The following is a 25940-nucleotide window of genomic DNA, read 5'->3' on the forward strand; positions in this document are numbered from 1 at the left end:
TGTCAATATCGGACAGATCAACAAGAGAGAAAATTAACAGGATATTAACAGGGATATTCAGGACTGGAACTCAGCTCTGGATCAAGTGGATTTAATAGACATCTGCAGAACTTTCTACCCTAAATCAACAGAATATACATTCTTCTCAGTGCCATATGGCATTTATTCTAAAATTGATCACATAATTGGAAGTAAAACACTCCTCAGCAAATGCAAAAGAAGTGAAATCTTAAACAGTCTCTTAGACCACAGTGCAATCAATTAGAACTCAGGATTAAGAAACTCACTCAAAACCACATGACTACATGGTAATTGAACAACCTGCTTCTGAATGACTCCTGGGTAAAAAATGAAATTAGGGCAGAAATAAAGAAGTTCTTTGAAACCAATGAGGACAAAGAGACAATGTACCAGAATTTCTGGGACACAGCTAAAGCAGTGTTAAGAGGGTAATTTATAGTACTAAATGCCCACATCAAAAACTAGAAAGATCTCCAATTTACACCCTAACATCACAATTAAAAGAGCAAGAGAGGCAAGAGCAAACTTATCCAAAAGCTAGCAGAAGATGAGAAATAACTACAATCAGAGCAGAACTGAAGGAGATAGACACACACACACACACACAAACCCTCCAAAAAATCAATGAATCCAGAAGCTGTTTTTTTGAAAAAATTAACAAAATACATAGACTGCAAGCTAGACTAATGAAGAAGAGAGAAGAATCAAATAGACACAATAAAAATGATAAAGGGGATATCACCATTGACCCCACAGAAATACAAACTACCATCAGAGAATACTATAAACACCTCTATGCAGGCTGGGTGCAGTGGCTCACACCTGTAATCCCTGCACTTTGTGGGGCTGACGGGGGTGGATTACTTGAGGTCAGGAGTTTGAGACCAGCCTGGCCAACATGGTGAAAGCCCATTGCTACTAAAAATACAAAAATTAGCCAGGCATGGTTGCAGGTGCCTGTAATCCCAGCTACTCAGGAGGCTGAGGCAGGAGAACCATTTAACCCAGGAGGTGGAGGTTGCAGTGAGCTGAGATTGCACCACTGCACTCCAGCCTGGGCAACAGAGTGAGACTCCATCTCAAAACAAAATAAAACAAACAAAAAACCCCACCTCTATGCAAATAAACTAGAAAATCTAGAAGAAATTGATAAATTCCTGGACTCATACACCCTCCCAAGACTAAACCAGAAAGAAGTTGAATCCCTGAATAAACAAATACCAAGTTCTGAAATTGAGGCAGTAATTAATAGCCTACCAACCAAAAAAAAAAAAAAATCCCAGGACCAGATGGATTCACAAATTCTACTAGAGGTACAAAGAGGAGCTGGTACTAATACTTCTGAGACTACTCCAAACAATTGAAAAGGAAGGACTCTTCACTAACTCATTTTATGAAGCCAGCATCATTGTGATACTAAAACTGGGCAGAGACACAATGAAGAGAGAAAACTTCAGGCCAGTATCTCAGATGAACATTGATGTGAAAATCCTCAATACTGGCAAACTGAATCTGAATACTGGCAAACTGAATCCAGCAGCACATCAAAAAACTTATGCACCATGATCAAGTCTGCTTCATCCCTGGAATGCAAGGCTGGTTCAGCTTATGCTAATCAATATATGTCGTCCATCACATAAACAGAACCAAAGACAAAAGCCACATGATTATCTCAATAGATGCAGAAAAGACCTTTGATAAAATTTAACTTCCCTTCATGTTAAAAACTTTCAATAGACTAGGTATTGATGGAACATATCTCAAAATAATAAGAGCTATTTATGACAAACCCACAGCCAATATCATATTGAATGGTCAAAAGCTGGAAGCATTCCCTTTGAAAATTGGGAAGGATTTCTTTGAACAAGACAAGGATGCCGTCTCTCATCACTCCTATTCAACATAGTATTGGAAGTTCCGGCCAGGGCAATCAGGCAAGAGAGAGAAATAAAGGGTATTCAAATAAGAGGAGAGGAAGTCAAATTGTCTCTGTTTCCAGACGACATGACTTCATAGTTAGAAAACCCCATCATCTCAGCCTCGAAACTCCTTAAGCTGATAAGCAACTTCAGCAAAGTCTCAGGATACAAAAATCAATGTGCAAAAATCACAAACACTCCTTTACATCAACAATAGACAAGCAGGGAGCCAAATCATGAATGAACTCCCATTCACAATCACTATAAAGAGAATAAAATACCAGGGAATACAGCTAACAAGGGATGTGAAGGACTTCTTCAAGGAGAATGGCAAACCCCTGCTCAAGGAAATAAGAGAGGACACAAACAAATGGAAAAACATTTCATCCTCATGGATAGGAAGAATTGATATCATAAAAATGTCCATATTGCCCAAAGTAATTTATAGATTCAATGCTATTCCCATCAAACTACCATTGACATTCTTCACAGAATTAGAAAAAACTACTTTAAATTTCATATGGAATCAAAGAAGACTCCATATAGCCAAGACAATCCTAAGCAAAAAAGAACAAAGCTAGAGGCATCATGCTACCTGACTTCAAACTATACTACAAGGCTACAGTAACCAAAACAGCATGGTACTGGTACCAAAACAGATATGTAGACCAGTGGAACAGAACAGAGAACACAGAAACAACACCACACATCTACAACCATCTGATCTTTGACAAACCTGACAAAAACAAGCAATAAGGAATGGCTCTCCTATTCAATAAATGGTGCTGTCAAAACTGGCTAGCCATATGCAGAAAATGGAAACTAGACCCCTTCCTTACACCTTATACAAAAATTAACTCAAGATGGATTAAAGACTTAAATGTAAAACCCAAAACCATAAAAACTCTAGAAGAAAATCTAGGCAATATCATTCAGGATATAGGCATGGGCAAAGACTTCATAACGAAGATGCCAAAAGCAATAGCAACAAAAGCCAAAATTGACAAATGGGATCTAATTAAACTAAAGAGCTTCTGCACAGCAAAAGAAACTATCATCAGAGTGAAGAGGCAACCTACAGAATGGGAGAAATTTTTTGCAATCTGCCTGTCTGTCAAAGGTTTAATATCCAGAACTTACAAGGAACTTAAACAAATTTACAAGAGAAAAACAAACAACTGCATCAAAAAGTGGGCAAAGGATATGAACAGACACTTCCCCAAAGAAGACATTTTCATGACCAACAAACATGAAAAAAGCTCAACATCACTGATTATTAGAGAAATGCAAATCAAAACCACAATGAGATACCATCTCAGGCCAGTCAGAATGGCGATTATTAAAAAAAAACAGAAAGAATAGATGCTGGCGAGGCTGTGGAGAAATAGGAATGCTTTTACACTGTTGGTGGAATATAAATTAGTTCAACCATTGTGGAAGACAGTATGGTGATTCCTCAAGGATCTAGAACCAGAAATACCATTTGACCCAGCAATCCCATTACTGGGTGTATACCCAAAGAATATAAATCATTCTACTATAAAGACACATGCACACATATGCTTATTGCAGCACTATTTACAATAGCAAAGTCATGAAACCAACCCAAATGTCCATCAATGATAGACTGGACAAAGAAAGTGTGGTACATATACACCATGGAATATGTTGCAGCCATTAAGAGGAATGATGTCATGTCCTTTGCAGAGACATGGATGAGGCTGGAAGCCATCATCCTCAGCAAACTAACATGGGAAGAGAAAACCAAACACTGCATGTTCTCACTCATAAGTTGGAGTTAAACAGTGAGAACACATGGACACAGGGAGGGGAACAACACACACCACACAGCCTGTTGGGGGGTGGTGGGCAAGGGGCGAGAACTTAAAGGATGGGTCAATAGGTGCAGCAAACCACCATGGTACACATGTACCTATGTAACAATCCTGCACGTTCTGTACATGTATCCTGGAACTTAAAGTAAAAAAAATAAAAAAATGAAGAAATAAATAAAAGGACACTATAGATAAGGCTCTTGATTGTTTTACTTCAAACAAGTGTACAACCCTCCAACAAATCACTCCCTGAGACTTGACAGTTTTCATCTAAAAAATGGGGATATACACTCATCACAGAGCTGTGATGAAAATGAAATGAGAATGCATACACAATTCTCAGTGTACTTCTGGCACAAAATAAAATCTGAAAACATTTTAGTAAAGAGAAAGCCTTAATTACCAAATGGATATGCGACGGGTTACTGAGCATGAAAAAGAAATTAGGACTACACAATGATTTTGAGCCTGTGCAACTAATGCTAGTCATAAGAATAGGTACATCAGAAAGAAGAGTCCCAGTCAATTAGATTAACGGAGTGGGTGGCAGTAAGAAGGTAATCAAATTTATTTTATGTATATGAACATAAAACCGAATAAATCACAAGGTGTTTTGGGGCTACAGACTTAAAATAACTTGGTGCAGTACATCAAATACAAAGTTCCATGATAAAGTCTATGAATGCTGTCAAAGGCATAGGTAACTTAAAAGGAAACTTGATGTTTTACCCAATGATTCTTCTTTACATTTTCAAGCTTTCCAGCTTCCCTAGATTTGCAATTCCACACATCACACACTTAGTAAAAATTGTGTGCACGTGCCGTTACGCTGACAACTGAAGTCAACAAACATTTACTAAGCATCAATTATATATAAAACACTATATATGAAAGTTTGATGGTGATGGTGGGAGGACTGGTGTATATAGAAAATAATGGGCCTTGTCCTTCAGGAAATCATAGTTCAGAAATAAAGAGGACTGTATAAATAATACAAAGTAGACTCTGATAGTTTCAATAATGGAAGAAGCATAAAAAGTTTTGGTAGTTTAGGGGAAGATTCTAACTAGAGAGAAGAAAATCAAGAAAACATCACATGGGATGGAACAATCTCAAATGATATTAAATGATGGCCAAAGAGGCTGAGAAAAAGGCCCTCAAGGTTGAGGCAAATGTCTGGAGTATGGTGTAATCCTGGGTCAATGAATGCACAATACAGGGAGAAAGGTGAAACATGTATAGAAACACTGGCTGGATAGTTGTACTATAAGGGACAAGCCAGATTAAGGAGACAGGTTTATTCTGAATTCAGTGGGGAACATTCAAAGGTTTTTAAACAGGACAGTGACATGCCCTGATGTAGGGCAGATATAAGCTCTCCATACTGGTAAAAGGAAAGAATGGAACCAGGGAAACTAGATGTGAGATTTTTTACAATCCTATGTATACAAGTGGGTAGGTAGGATGGGACTGAGGGAAAGCAGAGGAAGAACTTGTGAAAGATTCAAAATTTTTTTTTACAGGAATAGACATAGCATATAAAGGGAAAAAAATAAAGATGACAGGTTTTTAATTTGAATGACTGTGGCCTTCTATGAAGAGAGAGAACTCAGGAAGAGGAACCAGTTTGCGGGAAGGGTCCAGTAATAAAAGTAATTCTGATTGGGAAATGTTGAAGGCAAAGAGGAAGGAATAAATGGTTTAGTGTTTGCGAAGTGCTGATCAGCATCATTCCCTTCTGTGTGTTATCTCAGGTAAGACTGAAAGGAGGTACCTATGGAGCATGTGTAGAGATGTGTAGTTTGGTCCATAGTTAGAAATAAGGGCTGTGGCTTGAGGAAAGGTGACAGCTAGAAACAATGATTTGGGTTTCCTCACAATGTAAAATAATAGATGAAGCTGTGGAGTAAACATTAACCCTCCAGGCAAGGCACGTTAAATGAGAAGACAAAAGAAGGGAGAGCAGATCCTTAAAGATAATCCAAATCATATTATTATTATTTGAATTGAAAAGGACATCGGTCTTGTTATAGACCTCTAGCTCCTGGATCTTCAAGAAAGCAAATGTTTAACAGAGTGTCCTGAATATTGTTTCTTGGTGTCAGCTCTGCTCTCACCCTTACATACTCTCTCCTGAACCATGGAGCATGGAAGACTCAAAATTACATTTCCCAAACTATTGGCAGCTAGGTTCTGCCACGGGGAGGCACTTGCGTCATTTGAGGAGATGGGAGAAGACATTATGTTTTGGTGGTGCCTCCATAGTTTCAGCAGGAGCAGTTGGTCAGGCAGAGGCAATTCAGCAGTATTGTGTGGGCTTCAGGGTTATGGGTGACACCACCTTTCTTATTTTGCTCAATTGGGTCTTGTAAACAATTCCCTGTGTTAAATCCTCTCCTATTTAAAATACCTGGAGTCGTTTTGGTATATAGACTGATAGACACTTTGTATATCATATAAAGAAAATGTAAGACTAGAAATTAACCAACCTTTAAAAATTAGACTATACAGAGGATAGAAGCAATAATTTTAATTTTAAAAAGAAAAGCAATATCCTAAACGAATGCAACCATGTTTCAAGTGTCTTTACACACACCATGAAGCTCCAAGTTTATTCAGTGAATACCCTTCAGAACAAACTGATTTAACTGAGTTAAAATAATGAAATGATATATTCCAGAAATTCATCTTAGCAGAGAAACATAGAAGGAAGCCTAGATGCACTACAGGAAGAATTCTTGAATTTCCCCGCTGCAGACCAAGTTCAGATTGAGCTACAGGGTTCCTCAGGTGCACTGCCTACTGCAGTATAAAGGTGGGCAACAAATACCCAACAGGAAACAGTAATTGAACATAAATGTTATTAATAAAACAACTGTAATGACAACTAATATGTAGAGCATTAACCATGTAATTAGCACTATATGAAGCACTGAACATATTTTATTTCATTTAACCCTCAAAATACTTTATGAGGTTGGTGCTATTATTATCCCTCTTTACAAATGAAGAAACCAAAGCTTGGAGAACTGAAGTTATTTGCCCATGGCCACATAGGTGGAAGTGGTAGAACATGAATAATTGATTTGCAATTTTAGAGAATGTGCTTTTTCTAAATAAAGAAGAAACATGGAGGAAAACAATGCCTGATAGACTGGGTAAACTGGCCTTAAATTGTCATTAAGTCAAAACTAAGCCATGCTATGTTACAATTTTGGTGTGTAAAGAAATTGTTTTTGAGAGAGCTATTCAGAGCTAGAATTCTGTGTGAATTGTACAAAATACATAAAATTGCCTCTAACCAAAAAAAGTCAGGAATCTGCTATTTTAGAATAATTTATGTTTTTTTTTCTCCAATTGGCCTGGGACTACTCTCTAAGGCAACATTTCAATGACAAAGAGATTGTTCCTGAATGTGGCTGGGGAAAAGCTATCATTGCTGAAGGAAGGCAAATATACTGTTCTTTCCCTGAAGAAAAAAAAAGTACTAAAATCTTTCTAGGCAGTACTATCCATTATGTGAAGAACTGACAGGGAATATAAATGGAATCCAGAGGGGAAAGAAGACTGAATTTAAGGTGACCCAGTTCCTGTTAAGTTTTATGGACTGAACACTGCCATATAGATATTCAAAGTCATTTTCACCCTTATTCGTAGAATGCATATAGCTAGACACAGATGCAACCAAACATGGGCATTCAAAAGAGCATGTGTTCTCAGGTTTTGAAAGGGTAGCTGTCTAGCTAGGTTGAGAAGAGTGAGTGAGGAGACAGGGAAGTGGAAACTAGGTGAGATAGGAAGTGAGTAGTACATAGAAGAGAGAATCAGTAGCTACTCTAGGGGTATCAGGAAGCCAGCAGAACGCTTTTTTTGAATAGCATGTTTTAGTTTGCAAAATATATGATTCTCATTGATAAGCTATGTGTTATGATTTTCTACATATTATAGATTGATAAAACTAAGCTTAAGAGCAGTTAAATGATTTTCCAGGCTCTCAGAGTTTTGGAGAGCTAAAGCTGGGGCTCCTGCCCCCAAATCTGGCACTTTTTGTCCTCTAAAACCAGTTATTGTAAATGAAGAATCTGAGGAACAAGCATGTGGATTTTATGAAATGTAGGTTTAAAAAATGTAAACATATCAGGATCCTTAAAAAAGCACTCTCCATGTTTTGAAGAACAGCAAAATCACTAGAAATGATTGTGTACCTTACTACTGATAGCCCAGCTCCAATGTAATTTAGCAGCGGATTTGATACTTCTTCTGCATCCAATCCAAACCAGCCAAACCTGAAAATCCAGAAAGTCACATCAAATTAAATATTGTTAAGATGTTTCACCATAATGTTTAAGGGCACGGACTCGGGGCCAGATTCCTGGGTTCAAATGCTAGCTCTCTCACTTATTAGCTGTGACTTTGGGAAAGTTAATTATCTTCACTGTGCCTCAATTTCCAAATTTTTTAAATTTAAATTTTTTTTTTTTTTTTTTTTTTTTTTTGAGATGGAGGCTTGCTTTGTCACCCAGGTTGGAGTACAGTGGTATGATCTTGGCTCATTGCAACCTCTGCCTCCTGAATTCAACCTATTCTCCTGCCTCAGCCTCCCAAGTAACTGAGACTACAGGTGCCTGTTACCACGCCTGGCTAATTTTTGTATTTTTAGTAGAGACAGGGTTTCACTGGTCTTGAATTCCTGAAATTGAGTGATCCACCCACCTCGATCTCCCAAAGTGCTGAGATTATAGGCATTAGCCAACGTGCCCAGCCTCTCATGTTTAAAATGGGATAATAATTATACCTACCTTATAAGTTTGTTACAAAGATTAAATGAGTTAGTATACATAAAAGTACTTGTGAGTGTCTCTTTCCTAAGACTAAAAAAGAAGTAGGAAAAAGTAGTTCACCTGACTCATGGAAGGTTAATTAATTGGTTACAATATTGTATAGTGTTTGGAGTAGACTTTTAAAAAACTTCTAGGTTAAATATCCCTACTGTGTCATCACCACAATTTTTTTTTTCCTGCCTGACATTGCCGTGATCATTACCAAGAATCACTGAGAACTATCCAGGGGCAAGAGGAAAGGAGAAAAGAAGGAAAAGAAAAAGAAAATAGCAGGAGGTGGGGAATGGGGAAAGGATGGGAGAGAATGATTGGAAGTTAGTAAGTTGGTTTGTTTTGTTGTTTTGAGGTGGTTATAATGCTTTGAGTGGAAAGGGAGTCCAAAAGGTAAAGTGAGAATAACACCCTACATTCTACTCATTTTCCCAAAATTGATTTGAATGTTAATCTTAATGCTGACCAAGGGCACCAGTCTGATAGAACTTTGTGTAATAATGGGACTGTTCTGTATCTTCACTGCACAAAAGAGTAGCCTCTCCCCATATTAGCTACTGAGCACATCAAATGTGGCTAGTGCAACCAAGAAACTGGAGGTTTAATTTTATCAACTTTTAATTAATTTAAATTTAAATATAAATGGCCTCCTGTGGCTTCTGGCTACACTATTGGACAACACAACGCTAGAGCTGGGGCTGGCAAACTTTTTCTCAAAGGCCAGATCGTAAATAATTTAGGCTTTGAGGGTCAGTTATTCCCTTGCTGCTCAACTCTGCCACTGTGACATAAAAATAGCCACAGACAATCCTTAAATGGATGGGTTTGGCTGCGTTCTGATAAAACATTATTTATAGAAATGGCTGGGAAACCAGACCGTGGTTTGCCAACCCTGCTCTAGAGGGAAGAATATGTGCTCTGGAACTAGAAGACCTGGGTTTGAATCCTAGCTTCTTAGTTTTGTGAACTACAGTAAGTTACTTAATCTCTTTGTATATCTACTCTCTTATAAGATAGTGCTTACCTCACGTATTTGTGAAAGTGAGATGAGAATGATGCATAGAACATGTCCAGCAAATTGTCACACAATATAAAGGGACAATGAACATCAGTTTCCTTTTTCTCTCTCTACCTCTGTTTCCCAGATTTAATGCTACACTCTATCTTGATCAAATATCTAGATCACGTATTAAGAATTTAGGGCAAATAGCAATAGAAGGTGGCATATTTGATGTGTATGTTTTACTAGCTATAAACTCTGTGAGAATAAGAATCGTATGTTATTCCTCTTGGTAAGCACTTGCCTTACATAGAATATCAGTGCCAGAAATCTTAGTTGAACTAGTTTGACTTGAATTACCTTGAGCTTGCCCAGCCAGTTAAGGCATTAAATGATCCCCAGATTAAGATTCCAAGGCCTAAACCAATGGTTTTGATAATTGGGACAACAGCAATGTTCCCTGTAGATGTAATATACAGAAGAAACATGTTATTTCCAATATAGAAAATACATTTATAAATAGAATTAGTTTTTATTCTAACTTCAGTGGAAATGCATGGAATTTGGACAAATTTAGTAAAGCACAGTTCCTTATTTTTTAAGTGAAATAACCATATTTTTGGCATTAAATTTATGATTATAACTGCTAAAAGAACTAGGCTTAGGAAAAAAGTCTACAAAGAAAAATGCTGAATTTCTAATTGTACAGAGGTTTCTCACCCTTAGCATAGCTCTCTATTCTGTGATTCTTCATGGAAGCTGTCAGTGATAAATTATCAGTGACCATCCTCTTAGACTTGAACTGGGGCCAAATACTGGCAGAAGTATTTGGCCATAAACCAGGCCCAGAATTTGCTCTTTCATGATTGCTGATTTGTCCTCTGGATTTCTACATTCATTCTCTTATGTCTTGAGGGTCACTGAGGGCCAAATCCATAATTTTTTTTTTTTGTCTCAAGTCCTACAGTCTCTTCTTAAAAGGTTACTTAACCTCTTTAGGATTCCATGATGTCTTCATCTCTTGATTCTCCTCCTGTTTTTCTCTTTAGCTCTTTCTCTGGCTACTATTTTTCATCATTCCTTCTGGAATAAGGTACCCCCTAAAGATTTTCCCTTGAACATATTTGTCCCCTTGCTTTATTGTCCTTTGGGTATTTGACCTAATTTCATCATTTCAGCTACCAGCTAAAGGCGCGTGTTCCCAGTACTACAGTTCTAACCTGGACCTACTTTAGGGTTTTAATATTATTCTTCAAACTATCAAGAAGAAATCTCCAACCAGATGTTCTCTATGGTGGAAACATCAGGATGTTCATACTCAGAAAGTGCCAAGCTGAACCCATCATTTTCTCTTTCAAACATGTTCTTTTTCCTATTTCCGCACATGTGTCAATACCACCACCCTCCTAATCACCTATAATCAAATCTCTACATTATCATTGGCTCCTCCCATTCTGCTATCTCCGATATGCTATCAGTTGCTCCAACCTATAGCATCCACATCTGCAACATATCTCAAATTGGACTCTTTCCCCACTGACACCCAGTGGAACCTGCTGGGTGAACAGAAATGCTCTGGTGGCTATAAAGAGCTGCAGGATGGATGGATGCTTAGTCTGTTCCTCTCCCCCTGTTAGATATGACAAGCAATCATACTGAGGTATAAGTGAGGTATAATAATGTAAATTCTGGTGGAAATTTAAAAGCTAATTCTTTTATCTTCTAACTTATGAACTTTACTAAATCATTTAACTCCTCAGAGACTCAAATTAAGTGGGTAATAAATAAATTTTCATTTTAATTTTTTTAATAAAAGTTTTAACATTTTAACGTTTATTTGCTTTTAACGCAAATTATTTCTAAAGATCATTGATACTTGGAATTCTCTTTGTTGAAGAAAAAAAGACCTCCTGGGGTGTATTTATATTAATTGAAGGGAAACACTTCTTGATTGACCAAGCCAAGATATGAATTCTAATTATATAATTTCAGGTACTGATAAGGCAACAGAAAGATTTTTGTTTGCTTTGCTTTTCTGTTAACCAGCCCTTTTGAAATGATAGTATCTTAACCCAATTAGGTTAAGTCCTAAAAATGATATTAGTAGAGATTACTATGTAATAAATATTTTCTGATAAACATGCTAGAAAAAAGGGCCAGAACACATTAAAATAATATATGAGCTATGCTTGAATAGATGGAGAATAATTAAAATGTTTTTACTATAATAATTTTCTACCAGGAACTTAAAAATAAATCATTAAGAGGAATAAATCAGGTGGAACAAATCAGGTAAGGCACCAAAAATATTCATTGAGCATGTGAAGGCAAGAAACTAGTTAATTTCTAGTATCTATGACGAAGGGTTATTCAGAATCACTGTTTGCGTTATTTTGTCTTACTGTGAACGAGAATTATTTTTATCATTATGTTACATAATAAAAGTATAAGTTATATCAGACATTACCTGTTGCCCAAATGCAGCCCCCAAGCATTGCAAAAGGCCAAAACTTTGGACAATGTAATATCAGATTGACCACCAAGGCAACCAACCATATGGCAGCACAAAGGACCCACTGGAGAAACATTCCTAGAAATAAACAAACTCAGTGTTAGTGGTTCAAATTGAATTGAGTAAATTTGTTCTCAGAAATATCTATGAGGTGATATTACAAGAATGGCCACAATTTATTAAATGCCATATGCCATGGACTTTGCACATTTCATTCTTATGACTACTCTGCAACATAATTAACCCTAGCTCAAAGATAAAGAAAATGAATCTGCAATTAAGCAACCTGTCCAAACAGCTAGTAGTTTGTTGAGCCGGAATTTAAACCCAGGTTGACTCCAAGGCTTAGACACGGTGTGCTCTGGCTTAATATTCTTTTTTTCTCCTATTAGACAAATCAAGAATTTTCTGCCAAAGAGCGATGGCAAGACCGAGTGTATATTCTCATTCGGATGCCACACTGAGTACTCTTGCTTCCCAAAATATGGCAGTAAGTACTTCGGAATAGCACAACAGTAATTTAAACCTTCAGGGACCATTTATGCCACCTCTGGGATAAAAATAAAGTCATTTATGGTCACACATAGGCCTCATACAGTTAGAGTTCAATGCCTGTGATGAGTCGGGCATTATAAACCTGAGAATTATCTATCTAGGTCAAGGTTACTCTACTTTCTATACTTTGAGTTGCCATTTTCCAGTTATCTGAAGATAACCTGGTGATGAGGTGTATCTATGCCTTTTTGAGGCTTCTGCATCATTAAGGATTTAGAGATTAAAAGGATGAGGAAATAGTTGACATTGAAAGAAATACTGAGGCAGTTAAAACTCAATGTATTACTTCTGGCACTAACTTTGGAAGATTGTTGCCCCTCTTGGATTCAATCTCATGATGCAGGAGAGAGAAAAAATGGCTGCTAATCTCCATGACAAAAGAGTAGAATCAGCCAGGCGCGGTGGCTCAGGCCTGTAATCCTAGCACTTTGGGAGGCCTAAGTAGGTGGACTGCCTGAGCTCAGGAGTTCGAGACCAGCCTGTGAGACTCCATCTCTACTAAAAATATAAGAAATTAGCTGGGTGTGGTAGTGTGTGCCTGTAGTTCCAGCTACTTGGCAGGCTGAGACATGAGAATCACTTGAACCCTAAAGGCGGAGGTTGCTGTGAGCCAAGATTATGATACTTCACTCCATCCTCGGTGAAAGAGTGAGACTCTATCTCCCCCAAAAAATGAAAAATAAAAAATAAAAAGAGTAGAATCACAGAGATGAAAAGAAACTTCATTTTATAAGTTGTTCACTTTACAAATGAGAAACTGAAAACAGCAGAGCTGGTAATATTTTCCCAGGATCACAAAGCTAATTGTGGAAGACTAAAAGCTAGATCCTCTACCCATTTTTTTGTTCTTCAGGTAGTTCCCATTCTTGTCCTAACTCCAGAGGAAAAGAGAAGAAAGGCCCTGGAGGAAAACGATTTGTAATCCTATTTTCTAAGTGCACGAAGACAAAGAATTGGGGAAATAACACAACTGCTGTCAGGTGATAAATACTACCAAGGAAGTAATTCCCAACACGTGTTCACCATAAATCTCAATTCCTTCTCCTGGCTTCAATATGGAAGTCAGGCAAATACAAATAACTTTTGCTTCTCCTTCCCCAAAATTCACATTAGTCAGTTCTGCTATAATGTAACGTGCATTCCTTGAAATCACTGCACTATGCAAAATCATGCAGTAAAAACTTCAGAGCATAATGGGAAAATGGGGCTAGGAGAACAACACTCAACCTAATTAAAATAGTAGTACAGTTTTAACTGGTTAACTGGTTAATTACATGAATGCTGTAATAAATAGGGCATTTTAATTGAAAAAGAACAGAAGTTTGCTCCTGGAAGTGGGCATCCAAAGGGTTGCAGCTTACGGGTTACTGTGAAGGTGTTGGGTGAGGAGTTGGGACAGCAGATGTGGTTGGGTGCAGTACATCATAACCACATGTGATGAACTAAGGGAGCTGGTCGATATTTGAAGATGTTTGTGTGTGTTTGTGCGTGCATTGTGTGTATTATCACACATCTTTATTCATCTAGGTGCAGTTTTCTGTGCCTATCTAGAGGTTTCTCAGAGACAAAATTGCACATAAGCAAGCCAAAAATCTGTTATGCTTACATTGTTCTCTAATATATCAATCATGTTGAAGATTCATATTTTCAAAACAAGTGTTATTAGTAGAACTGACTATAAATTTCTTCCATTCATATAATGGCCCAAGAGCTTTCCTGATCGTACCCTCCCTAGCTATACTTTTAAAAGACCAAAAAAGGAACTTCATTTTTAAAAATAATATAACGTTAACAATCAAGGAAAAATAATTACCATCACCAGTATCAAATTTTTTAAGTGGCACAAAATTTGAGCCAAACAAAAGGATAGCTACGAAACAGGAGATGTAACCAAAGGTTAGGTCTGCTCCATTATTGCTCATGATTCCAGTCTTGATGAGTTAGCTGGTTCACTTTAGACTTGATGTACTTTTCAGGAGCTTCTGAAATAAAAGAAAAAATGAAACAATTGAGACATGAATCTGTGACCAAATTGTGATTAACATATTATATTTATTGAATTTTTCAAAAGCATGCTAAGACTCCTTTTTGCGGATAGGATATTACACAACTATATATAATGTTTGTACTTCATGTTAATTTATTCTATCAACAAATATTTTTGATCGCTAGCCTACAATTTAAAAAGAACAAGCCCTGAAGACAAAATTTTAGTACATTACAAAAAAAAATTCTCCTATGTAGGTTCCATCACTGCAGAAAGTTTTAGTGGATAACACTGCTAAACTTATTTAACAGCTTTAGCTTCTCCGTGAAGAAAGGACTAAAACCACAAATAACCAAGAATTAGACATTTTTTCATAAAGTTACCATTTGGAAAAGGCCACTGAATACAATTCAGATTTTTAGTTTCCCGAGATACATGAGAAAAAAGCACCACCAAAGTAATTTTATCACAGGAGGTACAGCGTCTTTCCACAATGCCATCTTGGATTCATATTTTGCACACTGGCCCTTTGGAATAAGCCCTCTGGAATAGAAGCAGAATAATCCAGTGGTTTCTTTTTTCCTGCAAATTTAATGTTATAGTAATAACTTCTTGTATATATGTATTGAATAAAGTACACCTGAAATCACCTTTCCTTGTTATTTTATTTCACAATGACAAATATTTAAAGGTCCATGTATTGTTCCTTATGTGTTCTTGCAGAGAATATTAAATATACAACAACCTACAAAATACGTTATTTACCATTATTAAAGATAGTTTAACTGAAAACAAGGATCACTTCAAAACTGGTCAATAAACTTTAGTAAAGAAAATGTGTACTTGAAATTGTGTGGGCTTTCTTAAAACAAAAACACATTGCTATTAAGAAAACATCCTCTATAGAGATGTGGTTGAGGAAGACACACTGAGGGACATTTCAACATTGACACAATAACACTATTCAATAAAAATAATAATTGTTCTACTGTTAGGCTCAAAGAGAGGTTCAGATCTGCAGTGACTTACATGGGTTATGGCTCAAGGGTCAGCTGAAGCAGGTGCTTGCTGCTAAGATAACAGGTGCAACAGGTCAGAGATGCAGGAAGTGTCTTGAAAAGCTAACCTATGACTAAAAAGACACATGACTGGGTGATAGCTAACACATCATTTTCTCCCCATTTTAATTAACAACAAGCAAAGCAAAACAAAACCTTTATGTGTACGTTGATAAGAAGAGAATGTCAACCTTCGAGAGTGGCAAATTATTTTATTGAGAAGGCTCCACAAAGGCCCTACACCTCTGAAACGGAGAGAATAATTTGACTTGCTAATTAGAGTGCATGAGCTGCATTTCGACTACTGAATAAACATCAATCAGTTATTACCTATAGATAAATGAAGTTTATTGCATGCAGCTCTTGTACATTTCAGAGCAAAGGATCTTATTTCATTGTGAATTGGCAATAACTTACTGTCTTTAAAGAGGCTCTACCTCTCTAAAACAATGAAATTTTTGTGGAAAAGAAAAGCAGTATCACTCCATCCAGCACATTTTTCCCAATTCTTCCTGCACAAAACCTAAAAAGTTTCAAACATTATTTTAATGTTTTCTTCTCAGTGTTCGCTGATATTTTGTCAAACTATATTAATTCATTTTTATTTTATTACTTTTGTTTCATTTATTAGTAAATACTTCTCCTTTACATTTTTCCTAGTAATTTAAACTTCTACGCAGACTTTGAAAAAATTCATTATTTGATATGTTCTGATCAATACTGCTTGCTCCACTCCAACTAAAATTTCATTTTTAGTTTCATGTTGATTTCCCCAAATCTCCAGGCAAGTACCGCCTGTCTTTGGGCTAAAATTAACAGTGCTTGAATGTATTTATTCCGAGCCTTGATTTTTCTTTTTAACCATGAGCACGTTTTTGAAAAATCTTAAGACGCTCCCCTGCAAAGCGACTTGGCTTTCCTTTGAGTGGCTGTACTCACTGCGTTCCGGGCTGGCTGCCGAAGCTCCTTCCTACTCAGCGCCGGCAGGATCCGCCCCCTACGTGCCAATGTGAAGCCGGAGCCTGACTCATTCCCTCTACGTGCTGGGGGCGGCCTGGCCAGCCTTTACTTTCTGCGGGGACAGTTTCCCACACACCGGCCGGGAGGAGAGGGGAGGGCTCTAGCACCCGTGACCCGGACTCCCGTTCCCAGGGTGCTCGCGAAGAGCGCCAATCCAGCCTTGACTTCCTGCTGGGACGTTTACCTCCACCTAAGGAGGGTGGAGAAAGGAGGGCTTTAGCACCGGTGACCTAGAGGCCTTCATAGGACAGCAAGTTGGGGAACGCCTTCCTTCAGTTGCTGTGCTGGACTGAATTGTCAGGTGGCTCATAAAGGAGTCGTCAAGCCCTGGTTCGGTCACAAGCCCTGGGTCGGTCAACCAGGAAACTAGAAGAGTTTTGTGTATTTCAAGAGGTGAGTATTCAGGAAACTCTCAGCACTCTCAGCATGTCACCCTCTCTAAGTGTTACAGAGGGAGGTATTATTTGTGCAGTTTATGGATAAAACAAAAGGCTGAGGAATTTCACACCATTGTAAAAGATTATCTCAAGTTAATTTTTCCACTTGGTATTAAGAAATTCATCTGCACCACTGACGTCATTAACATTTCTTGTGACATCACAAGAATTCACTTGTAATCACTAATTCTTTGTAGATACACCTCCTAAGCCATTTATCTGTACAGGCCATTTATCTGTATTTTTTTTTTTTTTTAAGACGGAGTCTCACTCTGTTGTCCAAGCTGGAGTGCAGTGGTGCAATCTCGGCTCCCTGCAACCTCCGCCTCCTGGGTTCAAGCGATTCTCCTGCCTCAGCCTCCTGAGTAGCTGGGATTACAGGCGCCCCCCACCACACCTGGCTAATTTTTTCGTATTTTTAGTAGAGACAGGGTTTCACCGTGTTAGCCAGGATGGTCTCGATCTCCTGACCTCAGGTGATCCGCCCGCCTCGGCCTCCCAAAGTGATGGCATTACAGGTGTGAGCCACTGCTTCAGGCCTGTATTTTTATCTAATATGTGCTTAGTGTCACATGAGAATATATGTTCTAGGTTTCTCAAGCTTGGCTGCACATAATGGCCCAGGGAGGTGGCCTTAAAAAACAAAACAAAACTAATATCTGGATCCAATACCAAAGCAATTAAAGTAGAATCTCTTTGAGTATGTGACTCAGGAGTCATTTCCTTTTAAAAGCCTTCCCCAGGTGACTCTAATGTGAAGCTAGGCTCAAGAATCATATTCTAAACAATACTTGTCAAATTGTATTGCCAGTAAGAATCACCTGAGGAATGGGTTAAAATGCAGGTTCCTGACATATTTATTTAGATTTTGAGGAACATTGTTCTAGTTCTCTACTATCCAATATGTAGCCACTAGCAGCATGTGGTTATTTAAAATTAAATCACAATAAAATATTTAGTAGTTCACTTGCACTGGACACCTTTCAAGTGCTCAGTAGCCAGATGTGCAGATTATAGAACATTTCTGTCATTGCAGAAAGTTCTACTGGAAAACACTGCTCTAGACTGTTAGCCATGACAGTACAGTGGTGACCTAGATAAAATCATCTCTTCAGCAGGGTGTGGTGGCTCACGCCTGTAATCTCAGCACTTTGGGAGGCTGAGATGGGTGGATCACGAGATCAGGCATTGGAGACCAGTTTGGCCAACATGGTGAAACCCTATCTTTTCTAAAAATACAAAAATTAGCTGGATGTGGTGGTGCGTGCCTGTAATCTCAGCTACTCGGGAGGCTGGGTGGGAGAATCGCTTGAACCCAGGAGGCGGAGGTTGCAATGAGCCGAGATTGCACCCCTGCACTCCAGCCTGGAAGACAGAGCAAGACTCCATCTCAAAAAAAAAAAAAAAAAAAAAAAAAAAAAAAAATCTCTTCATGTGGGTTCGCATACACCAAAGGATGCAAACTTTAAGTTGGAAAGGGGAAGTGTAGGTTCTGTGCTAGTCTGAGTTCAAAGAAGCCTTCTCTGAGGAAGTGCTATTTAACCCGAGACCATCCAGTGGTTGGTAATGGGTGTAGCATTCACAGGAAGGAGAAAACACAAGGACTGTTAAAAGATGACATTTCCTAGAAGGAAGTTCTGCCTTAAACATTAATCGCATTCATAGACTATCATGTCAGATGAGCAGATGGGAAGGCAAAATAACATTTCATTTAAAGAATTAAAGCAGCAAAGCTTTTTCACTTAAGGAAGAGGATTAATTTAGCGGTTCAGAAAGATTTTGAAGAAATCAGTTCCCCTTTCCACACATGCACACCTAAGACATACACACATACACACACTTGCTTCCAAAAATATAGGGCCTAAATCCAACCTAGAATTGTTTGACTTCGTGGTCACAAGATCATGTGGTTTATTCTTGCTTCACTCACATGGAGAAGCTGAAGCTTGTGTCAGCATTTGTTGAGAATTTCTAAAGTCTAAAAGTGAGTTGGGGGCTGAATTAGGCCTGAGAAGATTCATTAGGGATATGCTAGGCCATTGCCTTTTACGTTATGCCACAGAGCAAATCCAAACATGGATGACTCTATTCTTAAACTAAACTTTTTCTTTCAAATTGTTTCATATATATGAATGCCTAAACGGAATGGTCTGTATTGGAAGAGTCCTGGAAGACACTAGAAGATCCAGGTTCTGACTTTAGCTTCATCTATTAGCAATATTTCTCATGGAAACTCATTTAATCTCTTTAAATCTTAGTTTTCTTATATGTAAAACGATAATAATAAGACCTGTGCACCTCTCCCTTTTATGTGGTCAAAAGATATATATATATATATATATATATAACATTATTACTAGGACTTCTGGTTTCTGCTCTGACATTTGAAAGGTGTGAAAGTCTCCACTTCCATCATCATAACAAGAAAAAAATGAGCAAATCAAAAATCAACAACTCTTTTTAGATCTGCAGAGAATTGATGTCATAGGACATGCCACCTCTTTGCAAACTGAAGAAATAGGTGAATACGGAGAATTACAGCTTATCAGGACAGCAAAAGCTACTGGAGCCAGTAAAGGATAGGGGGGCATTTATACAGTATTTGGCCTATTGCTGAAGGCTGAGTGTGGACTAACTTGAGAGCTGAAAACTCAGAGACAGTGGGAGTCATTCATATGGGAGCATCCACACATTAATGAGTTTTACTTTCAGAAGATAGGACAAAAGTTTCCTCTTTTTTCTGGCATGTGGGAGGAAAATGATAACTATTTGAAATATACTCAGAAACAAAAGCCTGTCCTCAAGGTAAACTTTACCCGAGAGCTTTATCTGAATTAGAGAAAAGGCAACTAGACAGTTTGAACACCTTTTACACTTTCTTTCTCACACAAGGAGAAAAACAAAAGAAGAAACTCTTATGAAGTTCACAACTCAGGGATTCTGGACAACTAGAAAACAATTTTAGATGTTGGCGAAGATACAGAGAAAAGGGAATGCATATACACTGTTGATGACAGTAAACTAGTAAAACCTCTATGGAAAACAGTATGGGGATTTCTCAAATAACTGAAAATAGAAGTAGCATTCGGCCCAGCAATCCCACTATTGGGTATCTACTCGAAGGAAAAGAAATTGTTATAATCAATGACACTTTCACTCATATATTTATTGGGGTACTATTCACAATTAGGAATCATCCTAAGTGTCCATCAATAATTGATTGGATAAAGAAAATGTGGTATATATAAACTATGGAATATTATGCAGCCATAAAAAGGAGTGAACTCATGTCCTTTGCAGCAACATGAATGGAGCTAGAGGCCATTATCCTAAGTGAAATAACTCAGACAGAAAATCAAGTACTGCATATTCTCACTTACAAGTGGGAGTTAAACAATGGGTACACATGGGCATAAAGGTAAAATAATAGATACTAGGGACTCCAAAACAGGGAAAGGTGGGAGAGGAGAGCAGGTTGAAAAATTATCTATTGGCTGTAATGTTTACTATTTGGGCGATGGGTTTACTAGAAGCCCAAACCTCACTATTACAGAATATATCCATGTAGGAAACCTGCACATGTGCCTCCTGAATCTAGATTTTTTTAAAAAGAAATAATAAAGAAATAGAGATTTTATCATAACATTATAGCATGTATCAACTCTCCAATATCTTATGACCACATAAATAGTGTTCTGGTATAATAACTGTGGATCACAACTAGAGAGAGTTGCAAGACACAGACTCTGCTTACAAATGAGTCTCTAAGAAAACCCAAAGACAACAAATAGGGGAGACAAAAAGAAAGATGTTAGAGAAAATAGAAGGCTCTGATACTTACAGCCACAACAACCATTAAGTACAGTCTAACTTCTGGCCCGACAAACATAAAAACTAAAGGTCTACTTATCTTGTTTTCTATTATCTGATACATCATGCCTCGCTTTCAATGAACAATTATAAGGCATGCTAAAAGGCAAGAAAAAACACAGCTCTGAAATGTCAAAGGAAGCATCAGAACCAGATTCAGGTATGGCAGGGATTTGGGAATTATGAGACTGGAAATCCCTATGCTAAGAGATCAACTGGGAAAAGTGCAAGAACAAATAAACAGAAAGATGAAAACTCAAAGAATCAAAAGGAAATGTTAGAGAACAAAAAACATTACAATACAAATAAGAAACACTTTTGACAGCTGCAAAAGAATCAGTGAGCTTGAAGGTATGTCAGTTGAAACTTCCCAAACTTAAATGGAAACAGAAAATCGAATATGAAAAAGAAACAAAATTTCGAATAATTGTATGAAAATTACAAAAGGCATAAAATATAGGTACTAGGAAGACCAGAAGGAAAAGAAAGAAAGCAGCAGAAGATACATAAATAATAGATATCTAGGTATCTAATAATGGTGGACAACTTTCTAAAATTAGACATCAAACCACAGATCCAGGAAAATCAGATAACACCAACCAAGATAAATTAAAAAAAAAACTACATGTAGGCATATTGTATACAAATTGTGGAACATAAAGAGAAAATATTGAAAGGAATCAGAGGAAAAACTATCACCTTACTTATAGAGGAACAAGGATGAGAACTACATAAGACTTCTCAGAAACCATGCAAGCAAAAAGAGGGCAGAGTGAAATATTTAGAGTGTTGAAAGAAAAATCCACCAACCTATAATTCTTTTTCTTATTCTTATTTGACCATATAGATAACTTTTCAAAATAATAATATCAGTAATATATTGGGTGATATTAGTTTATGAATAAATGAAATAAATGACAGCAATGCTTTAAGGAACAGGAGAGAGGCACTGGGAATAATCTTTTATACAGTACCTGCACTACCTGTGAAATGGTATAGTGTTATTGAAAAGTGGACTTAGTTGTAAATGTGTACTGCAAACTCTAGGGCAATTTCTAAAAACATATTTTTAAGTATGATTGATATGCTAAGAGAGGAGAGAAAATAGAATCATATAAAATGCTCAATTAAAACTAGAAAAGGGAGCAAAAGAGGTATATTAGTCTATTTGCACACTGTTGTAAAGATACTACCTGAGGCTGAGTAATTTATAAAGGAAAGAGGTTTAATTGACTCACAGTTCTGCATGGCTGGGGAGGCCTCAGGAAACTTACAATCATGGCAGAAGGCAAAGGAGAAGCAAAGGCATGTCGTACATGGCAGCAGGTGAGAGGAAGCAAAGGGGGAAGAGCCCCTTATAAAACCATCAGATCTTGTGAGAACTCACTCTTTAATACGAGAACAGCATTGGGGAAACCACCCACATGACCCAATCACCTCCCACCAAGTCCCTCTCTCAACAGGTGGTGATTATGGGGATTACAATTCCACGTGAGATTTGGGTGGGGGCACAGAGCCAAACCATATGAAGAGGGGAGGGCAAAAAAGGGAAATAATTACAAGGGCAACAAACAGAAAACAATTAATATATGGGAAATATTAATCCAACTCTATCAAGAATCACTAAATATAAATGGTCTACCAATTAAAAGACAAAGACTGACAGAATGAATAAAATACAGGCATCAACTCTATGTTGTTTACCAGAAATCCATGTTAATTATAAAGACACAAAAGGAATGGAGAAAGATATATTTTCCTTTTCTTTTTTTTTTTTAACCTTTGAAACAGGGTCTCTATCACCCAGGCTGGAGTGCAGTGGCATAGTCAGGGCTCACTGCAGTCTCGAACTCCTGAGCTCAAGTGATCCTCCCACCTCAGTCTGTTGAGTAGCTGGGACTGCAGGCATGCACCACCACAACAAGCTAATTTTTAATTTTTTGTAGAGACGAGGTCTCACTATGTTGCCCAGGCTGGTCTTGAACTCCTGAACTCAAGAGACCCTCCTCCCTCAGCCTCCCAAAGTGCTAAGATTACAACATAAGCCACCACGCCCAACAAGATATATTTTTCTAACACTAATCAAAGGAAAACTAGAATAACTATTTTAACTTCAGACAAAGCAAACTTCAGACAAGGAAATTATTAGGAATAAAGAAGGCCATTACATAATGATAAGGGGGCCAACTGTCCAATAAGCCATAACAATCCTGTGTATGCACCTCACAACAGAGTGTCAAAATACGTAAGGCAAAAACTGGTAAAACTGCAAGGAGAAATAGACACAAATAGACTATTGCAGTTGGGGTCTTCAATATTCCTCTATTAGTAATTGGCAAATCGAACAGGCAGAAAATCAGTAAGAATATAATAGAAGTGAACAGTACCATCATCACCTGGATTTAATTGATAGTTATATCTCATTCAACTGCAGCAAAAAACACATTCTTCTCAAGCTCGTATAGAACATTAACCTAGATACACTACATCTGGGGCCTTTTACATATGTCAGAACCCATAGAGCTATACAACAGAGTGCACTCTAATGTAAACAATGGACTTTAGTTCGTAATAGTGTACCAATATTGGTTCATCAACTGTAAGAAACGTACAACTCAAATGCAGATGTTACTAATAGGGGAACTGTGAGAGAGTAGACAGGGGTTATATGAGAACTCTACTCCTATCTCCTCGATTTTTTTCATAAATCTAAAACTGCTCTGAAAATAGTGTGCAAAAATGTGATTATTTTAAATTTGTGATTATTTTATGGCAGTTAAACTATTTTCTCAGCCTGTTGAAGGAAACCAACCTCCTAAATGATCTCATCATATTTGCATATGTATTTATATATTTAATATTGTATATAAATTTGAAATATAAATATATTTATTATTTATTAAATATGTCTTTATTAAACATATATTTATTATTTATTAAATATATGTCTTTATTAAACATATACTTATTATTTATTAAATATATGTCTTTAATATTAAACATATTTAATATTGATCAACATATTAAATATTAAATATATTAATGTAGAATGTTTATATATTAAATAGATATTTAAATACAATGAGATTATTGATGGGGTTGGTTTACCTCACAGGCTGAGAAATAGATATTATATATATTTAGATATGAAATAATTGATGGGGTTGATAATTGATAATTGATAATATATATTTGCCCATTTATTTAAATGTATATTTAACTCATTTGACTATCTTTTTAGCCATTCATCAAATACAAGAATACTTAAAAAGTGAGAAATCTATTGCCAAGTGGTATTTTATTGTCTATAGAATCAAAACCAATACCAATATTTTCCATATTTAATCTCTGAACACTTGTTTATCTTTTTATGATCTTTTGAGATGTTTGGCTGTGGGAACTTTAAAAAAATCTAGGCTACTTACCGTCCTTCCCCAAGTTGCTAAATGATCCTACAGACTGAGTGTATCTGCTCCTCGTTTTGAGGATCTCTGCGTATAATGAGAAATGACGACTGGTGAAGGCAGATAAAAAATCTGCTGATTCATTGGATAACATAATCAACCACTTTATAGTTTAAAATAACCCTTCCTTTGTTTTTTGGAAATGGAGAAGGAATCAATTTAACACATAATTTTCAAGTAGAATTTTATTGTATCATAGAAGCAAACAAAATTTTCCAAGAATAATCTGAAATTAGGAAAAATGTGCCATTTTACTGAGAAATAATGATGCTGTGTTGAAATGTTTCTCTCCTGATTCAAAGTATATTTTTCATGTAAAATGTTTTACAATAAGAATACCCCAGGCTGGGCACAGTGGCTCATGCCTGTAGTCCCAGCACTTTGGGAGGCCGAGGTGGGTAGATTACTTGAGGTCAGGAGTTCAAGACCAGCCCGACCAACATGGTGAAACCCTGTCTACTAAAAATACAAAAAATTAGCCGGGCGTGGTGGTGGCACCTGTAATCCCAGCTACTTGGGAGGCTGAGGCAGGAGAATCACTTGAAACTGGGAGGTGAGCTGAGATTGAGCCACTGCACTCCAGCCTGGGTGACAAAGCAATACTCGGTCTCAAAAAAAAAAAGAAAAAAAGAAAAGAAAAAAAAAATCCCAATAAATAATGAAAATATTACCTTTGTAGATTTTAAAGATTTATTCCTTGAGAAGTTTACAATTCTGTAATTATAATAAACTGAATCAAAGATACCTGTAATAATTTGTTGTGAGCTTAAGAAAACGCTAGTATACTTATATTTGTATTTATTATCTACTTAATTTCATAAAGTCTTTGAAGCAATATAGAATAAAAACAATAAAATAATAGGAACAAAGGAAAAAACCTAGGAAATTAAGAAAGTCAAGATGAAACAAAACAGAGTTTAGATGCCGAGAACACATAGTTACTATAGATGACTTTCAATTTTGGTCTGAGTTTCACAAGGGAAAAGGCAAACGGTGGGTTAGGATAGCTTCCTATTTAACTGCTGTTTCTGTGAGACAGTTCTTCAGGAAAGAAAAGGTTTTTCTAGTAGTAAATTTTAGAAGTGGCTAAAGTGGGGGTAGATCTAAAAATAAAGATAAATCAAAAGATTTATCTTTGAGGCATTTTTAAAGGTACTATTACACTCTTATACTCTTAACACTGGTGTATTCATTTGACAAATTTCATGGTGTGTCTGCTGTAAACCAGACACTCTTCTAGACATTGGGAACAGACAAAAACTCCTGCACCAACTTAGCTTACATCTGAGAAAGGGATACCAGATAATAGATGACAAATATGGTATATGAAATAGTGATATGTGCTAAGGAAAAAAAATTAAGGAGCTAGGAAGACTAGAGACTGTGTGTGTGTGTGTGTGTGTGTGTGTGTGTGTGTGTGTGTGTGTGTG

General features: G+C 37.0%; 2 protein-coding genes across 7 annotated transcripts in view; one reads left to right on the forward strand and one right to left on the reverse strand.

Moving 5' to 3' along the window:
• Positions 1–16968, reverse strand: part of LOC116463474 (transmembrane protein 144) — a 49811-nt gene extending 32843 nt beyond the window's left edge. The window contains exons 1-7 of one of the 2 annotated variants that reach the window (XM_058434667.1): positions 16659–16968; positions 15691–15793; positions 15045–15204; positions 14488–14656; positions 12075–12197; positions 9968–10067; positions 7981–8061 (exon numbers count right to left, since the gene is read on the reverse strand). In XM_058434667.1, the coding sequence (XP_058290650.1) occupies positions 7981–8061; positions 9968–10067; positions 12075–12197; positions 14488–14596 (413 nt within the window). In that variant the 5' untranslated portion in view covers positions 14597–14656; positions 15045–15204; positions 15691–15793; positions 16659–16968. Of the gene's footprint in view, positions 1–7980; positions 8062–9967; positions 10068–12074; positions 12198–14487; positions 14657–15044; positions 15205–15690; positions 15870–16658 lie in introns of those variants that run through there. The other variant, XM_032146592.2, reaches the window with a different exon arrangement.
• Positions 1–25940, forward strand: part of LOC116463473 (Golgi-associated kinase 1B) — a 257534-nt gene that overhangs the window by 154156 nt on the left and 77438 nt on the right. The window contains exon 1 of one of the 5 annotated variants that reach the window (XM_058434665.1): positions 4793–5529. The exons of 3 other annotated variants lie outside the window; for them this stretch is intronic. The gene's annotated coding sequence lies outside the window, so the exon portion shown is untranslated. Of the gene's footprint in view, positions 1–4792; positions 5530–17064; positions 17133–25940 lie in introns of those variants that run through there. One more of the 5 variants, XM_058434663.1, reaches the window with a different exon arrangement.

Source organism: Hylobates moloch, unplaced genomic scaffold (assembly GCF_009828535.3).
Source record: "Hylobates moloch isolate HMO894 unplaced genomic scaffold, HMol_V3 SCAFFOLD_38, whole genome shotgun sequence".
NCBI classification, from domain to species: domain Eukaryota; kingdom Metazoa; phylum Chordata; class Mammalia; order Primates; family Hylobatidae; genus Hylobates; species Hylobates moloch.